This window comes from Varanus komodoensis, unplaced genomic scaffold (assembly GCF_004798865.1).
Source record: "Varanus komodoensis strain SLA01 unplaced genomic scaffold, ASM479886v1 scaffold51, whole genome shotgun sequence".
Taxonomy (NCBI): Eukaryota; Metazoa; Chordata; class Lepidosauria; order Squamata; family Varanidae; genus Varanus; species Varanus komodoensis.
The window spans coordinates 6,280,592-6,286,654 of NW_025336100.1; the positions used below are offsets into that span (position 1 = coordinate 6,280,592).

General features: G+C 44.3%; 1 protein-coding gene across 1 annotated transcript in view; it reads left to right on the forward strand.

The window, feature by feature from the left end:
- RAMP2 (receptor activity modifying protein 2) overlaps nt 1–5,043 on the forward strand; it is an 8,414-nt gene extending 3,371 nt beyond the window's left edge. The window contains exons 3-5 of the mRNA XM_044447383.1: nt 844–861; nt 3,426–3,528; nt 4,372–5,043. Of these exons, the coding sequence (XP_044303318.1) occupies nt 844–861; nt 3,426–3,528; nt 4,372–4,627 (377 nt within the window). The 3' untranslated portion in view covers nt 4,628–5,043. The remainder of the gene's footprint in view (nt 1–843; nt 862–3,425; nt 3,529–4,371) is intronic.
- Nucleotides 5,044–6,063: the final 1,020 nt, after the last annotated feature.

Sequence of the window (6,063 nt, forward strand, 5' to 3'; positions counted from 1 at the left end):
TTGGAATTGTCTCAGCCTATGGCCACCAAAATAATGTACCCCCAGAATATAGAGTGTGAGCTCCCACAACATTTCCTCCCTTCAAGCAGGAGTCAGTGAGGATGTGTGCCTCAAATGCTTCAAAGGTTCCAAACCAGGACATTAATTTTCAAAGTCATGCTGCCTGGCCAGGTTTTAAGGGTTTGGCAGTACAAAGGTCACACAGCTGCATTCCCTCCGTTTCCTGCATGGAATTGGATTTTAAAAACCAAAGGGTGGGGGAGCTCTTTCTAGTTCACATTTGAAGGCAGTAGACAGTTTGCCTGATAAAAAGATAGCTATGCCAATACAGTATTCCCTCCCTATTATATCTCTCTTCCTGAAAGTAAATTGTTCACTTCCTGAGTGAGCTGGATGTGCAATGGTGGGCCTATTAGTATGTCATGTGAAGCCTCCCGGAGGAGAAGGCGGAGTGCAGGGTCGGCTGTGCCTTCCTCTCCTCATGGCTTGCTTCTCCTCAGGCTCTCTCAGCCCTGCATCCAGCTGCCAGCACGGGCTGCCCTGGGCACGGCAGCAGAAGCCCTCATTTCCTTGTTTCCTATGTCATTGCCTTTTCTGTGGTTACTGGCTGATGAGGGAAAATGCCCCACCCACACATATCAGATCAAAATTGACAAAGGAAATATTTTCCACACCCTTATTTACATGAGAAGTGTTTACTAACTTTTCATTTGTTTATTTTTCCTGTTATGAAATGTGGGCAATTTCCCCCTCTTTCTGCTGCTCCATCAACTTTCTGCAATTTGGGTAATTTGTGAAACACCACTCCTTGCTTTGCAAATCTCACGGGCTTCTGTCAACTAGCAATGGAAACCAGTGAAGGTAAGTGACAATCACAAATGGGATAGGGAAGAGCCAAAAGAGGCTGGCAGCTGCAGAAGGTGCTTTAGCAGCAGGACTTTAAAGCAAAACAAAATACCCTGGAAGTTCTTGCTGTCAAGGAGACTGTTACTAACCACCCTCTTTCAAAGGCAAAAATCACTCAACTTTTGGTTTGAGAACCTGATGAAAAGTCAGGCACAGCAAGGGAGTCCCTCTCTTCCCACTCCTCCTGCTGGTGTCCAGAGGACAGCCAGCACAGGAGCACTGGTGGGGGTGGGGTAGAACTGAATGTGGCAGGGGGGACAGAGCCAACATGGGGGAGGGGGCATCTCAGTGGGCTTCCTCCCGGAAAGGACCAGCTGCACTCCACCCCTGCCCACTGTGGCTGTGGGCAGGGCAGAAGGAGATGCACTGGGTTGTGTTTCCCTGGGAGGAGTCCTAGCCCAACACACCAGCCTCTCCCGCAGTCTTCCAAGCAATTGCTCTGGCCAGCTTGGTAGAAAGGAGGTACTTCCTGCCCCCAGTCTCCCTAGGAGGAGGCTGCCTTGGAGGCTGACCCATCCTGCCAGCCAGCATGGTTACTCTGAGATCTTGCTGGCTAGGATAGGGGAGAGGAAGCTCAGGGGTGATGGGAAGGGACAAGCCACTTGTAGCAGGCCAGCAGCAAGTGACTTGAGCTTTCCTCCTTGCCTAGTGGAGTTTCCACTCAAAGCAGGGGTGCCAAGCAGCTCGGCATGCCTTCCTCTCAGGGGAGGCAAGCAGAGCAGCTCATTCTTGCATGCCTCCTCAAGAGCCTTCTCAAGATCTGGCACAGTCGAGCAGCTTCTTTCCCCAGCTCCTGAAGAAGTGTTGAGCAAGTAGGCCACAGCTGAGCACAGCCAAGCAAGGTGCCACTTGGGCACTTTGGTAGCTGCCATGTGCTTGAGCCCCTTTATCAGAGCAGTAGGCCTTATTTGCTACTCTTGCCAAGGGGGGGGGGGCACAAGCTTAGGCTTGATCATGGCTTAGCATGTCATCTGGGTGTGGATGACAAGTTAAGCCACATGAGAGGTTTACTGAAGTTAAGCCACATGAGAGGTTTACTGAACCCTGCAACAAGTCATGGCTAGTTGATATAGTTTATTAGCCATTCCAGTGTGGTTTATAAAGCACCCACTGAGAAGCAGGGAGTTCAAACAACATGCTAAGCCTTAATAGTACAGCATGTTTTCATGTCATGTGAATTCAGCTGGATTGGCTTGTTGTGATGGGTAATAATAATGGCATAACAACAACTGGGCTGTTTTAGGGCTCTGTGTGGCTTGTTATGTACAGCAACAAAGCACCCTGACCAGGTTCCTACCTATGCTGCCCATACTAATCCTTCTACTAATTAGTCCCCAAGCAAGTAATCTTTACACATAGCAGTAAAAATGAGCCACTGTGACATATTCCTTTAGCTTCAGTCATGTAAACCAGCACATCTTGAAATGTGTGGAGAATATATTAGTGAGGTTATCCTTTTTGTCTTGGTTTTCAGGGTTTCACATCTTACTGGGAGGAGGGTATTCTCTTTGTTCTCATTAGTACATAGCTTGAGTCGTAAGATTAAAAAATACTGTGACATCCCTTCCAAGCATCCTCAGGCAACTGAAACTGATAATGCTCCTTTTAAAGCAATGTCAGTATGCCTTTTTAGCTTATTAAAAGGTCTTTCACTTGCTTATTTAAAGATATTTTGACTCATCTTATTAACCTAATACATTAAAAGAAAAGGTGTTAAGGAAAAAGAAAATACTAACAGAATTTTCTGAAAGTTGTGCACATCCTGATTTTTTCAGTTATAAATTGTCTCACACTTAGGAAAGGCAATTTCCTTCCTTCACTATCCCTAAAAGAGCACTTTCATAGAGATACTTGTAGCATCTACATTTATTTATACATATCCAATTTATGAGCTGGCTAACAGGCAGTCAGGAAATTCAAATGCTATAAAACTGTACACATACATAACCATTCTAAACTCAGTAAATGATTCTTCTGCATCAACTTTGGGAAACACTCAAGCTTGAATCTTTTTATATGCTTGTTCTTATGAGCTGCTTTGGGAATGCCAGTTAAAAAATAAGACATACAACGAAAAATAGAAGACATCCAAAGTCATTTTCTCACTGCCATCCTGTAGAAATTGTGCATGTTTAACGACAGTTCTGAGATGTGGGAAGGCAATGCAGCTGGACAGGGTGTACAATATGAGCTCTTTTAGATATTTTGACCATTATAACTACTACAACTCCCATTAGCCCTAACCAGTATTGCCAGTAGTACTCACCCCTGTGCTATGGAGTCCTCTGCATGGATCACTGGTCTGTTCATACTGGCACAGAACGATGATTATATCTCATTAGTCTTATTGGTGGCTCCGCCTAAACTCTTGTTCTACGAGTTTCTTCAGGAGTCTTCTTTTCCACCATGCGTTTTTGGAATCAGATGACACAGGCAGTATCTTCCTTCTTCTGTGCTGACCTTCCATACATACCCAAGGGTCATGTTTCTTCTGACATTTTGCTTTCTTTTCTCTTTAGATGAGAATTACAGTGTCAACGCAGAAAACTGCTGGAAATTCTTTGTCCACCAGATGGCTAACGTCAGCAAAGTGCACTGGTGTGAGTGGAGAGCAGTTAGCAGGTACTACTGAAGAGTTCAGGTTTATGCTGGATATCACATCAAGCCATTGTTTGTTATATTTGACACATTATTTATTCATTTAACATTAAACTTTAACCATTTTTGTTCGAATGTGGCCACATCTTCAACATCCATATCTGACACTGAATTTGACATTGAAATGTTGATGTTTGCCATTTCTGTTTAGTTGTTTTAAAACAAAGGCAAAAACTAATTTATCTTGAGACATATTGATTAAAGGTTAAAAGCAATAATAATTTTCCAGTATCATTACTAAGCACCTTTAGAGAAAGTCATCTGTTTGGAAGTGCTATCCTTTCGTTTAACTGGGAGAGCATAAAATAATATTTTTGCAAGCAAAGTTGATTTGGTCAAACATTTTGGTCCCCCGACATATTTTCATATCATCTACGTTGTGTCTGGCATCTCTTCTACTTTCCTCTGGTGAAATGATCAAATAGAGAACACCTTCAAATAGAAGAATGCCATATTTCCAAATTAGAAGAGTGTCCTCTATAAAGTAGGATATCAGTCCATTCACTTTCCTGAAAGTCAGTCAGTCATACTGTGTGTTCCATGTTTCATTCCCAGTTCATGAATAGATTTGATAGGGAGGCTGCATAGTCAGTCCTCCACGCAAATAAAGTGTATGCCTTAGGACAGCAAGGCTGATGAGAAAAATGTGCAGTGAAGTAGAAAGTTTGAAAACCACTGAGGTCTGTAGGACAAGGGTTCCCCAGAGGTCAAAACACCAACTTTTTTTTGGTGAGGATTACTTCCATCTAATGCTCATTCTGCTGGCTCTGTTCCTCTGTTTCTTCAACTCTTTATCCACTTCCATAGACCATACAGTGAACTGCGACGCTGCCTGGAAGACTGGGCTGATAAGCTGAACGTTGGCTATCCCAATACCTTGGCTGAGAACTACATTGTCTACAGTCACCGCTTGTACTTCCGGAACTGCACCATGGAACACCCACCCCTTCTGGACCCCCCTGAAAATGTTTTGCTCCCCCTCATCATAACTCCCATCTGTCTCATCCCTTTCCTGGTCATGCTTGTTGTGCTGAAGAGCAAGGATGGGGAGATGCAGTCATGAGTCCATACCTTCATTTACTGACATCGTAGTGCCCTCATGGCCTAGCACCTTGCAATGCAATGCTGTTGCATTTCTTACCTCTTGACTATCATGGTTTGCCCCCTCTCACTCTAAGATCACAACCTGGCATGAACCACTAGACTAGAAACTGAAGGTTTTGAATACTGAGAATATCAGAGCACCTCACAACTTGTATTAAATGAGATGGCACAGAAACCCTGTCCTCAGTCATACAAGTAAATGTAGTTACATGTTCACAGCAGGCTTAAACCAGCTTGAAAGTGGCATAGCTCATGCTCATTCTGAAGGAATTCTGGGAACTGTAGTGCTACAGGGCTGCTGGAAACTTTTGGTGTAAACTTTCTAGACCAGGGGTCTCAAACTCGTGGCCCGCGGGCCAATTGCTGGGATGGGTGGGGCACGGGGGAGGGGCCCTGCGGCCTTCAAAACACTGGTGGTGCCCAGGCCGGCCTCCAGGAGCGACGCGGGATGAGCAGCCCACCACCACCGTGGTGGTGGAATACTCGATGCGGCCCAGCCTCACCCAGACTCTGCTTCCAGCAGCCCCCAGGTAAGTTGAGTTTGAGACCCCTGCTCTAGACTCTTCACAGAAATGATTTTCAGAGTTCTGTGGAAGAAAGCCATGACAATTAAAGATTATAGGGTGGCTCTGCGTAGGCCAAGCGTACATGGGTCCATCTTTTAAGCAGTAAAGTTCTAAGCATTTGTGTATGCATTTCTCTCTGTAAATGGGAATCCTCCCTCCACCTGAATTTCTCAGGACTTTGCAGCTGTTTGAGTACATGAGATACATACATCAATAAGGCTGTGTGTTTCCATACAGGTTAGGCAACCTGTGTCTTTCTTCCATGTTGATTAAGAGTTTCTTATGAAGGGTTCCTAGCTGGGCAAGTTCAGACTGTCCCAAACACATCCAGATTCTCCTTTGTAGATACAGGAAACTAGGAAGCAAAAAGGTGTTGGCCCTCCATCCTCCGCTACCATTTGCTACTCAGAAGCCTCATCGTCTGTATTCTTTTCATTGTTCACATTCCAAAAGCTGCCACAGATCCACTTGCAGAGGTTAGATGTTTGCTTGGAGTAACTATATAGACTGCAGTTCACAATTTCAAAAAGGGCACTAATGAATTTGAGAAGATGCAGGAAAGACTTAGACAGATCAAAATGATGAAATATTGTGTGGAGAAATGCACAGAAGAATGGGGCTTTTTAGTCTGGAAAGCCAATGACCAAGAAAAAACATGACAGAAGTTGAGAAAATGATGAACAATGAGCAGAAAAGGAACGCAAGAGCACTCTCAAACCGTCTTTGAAAGTATGCCAGAAAGGCATTGCAACTATTGTGTGATAACTTCTACAAATATTTTCAGTGACAAATGCTGCTCCATAGCTGCTTAACTTGCTTTTTATAGATA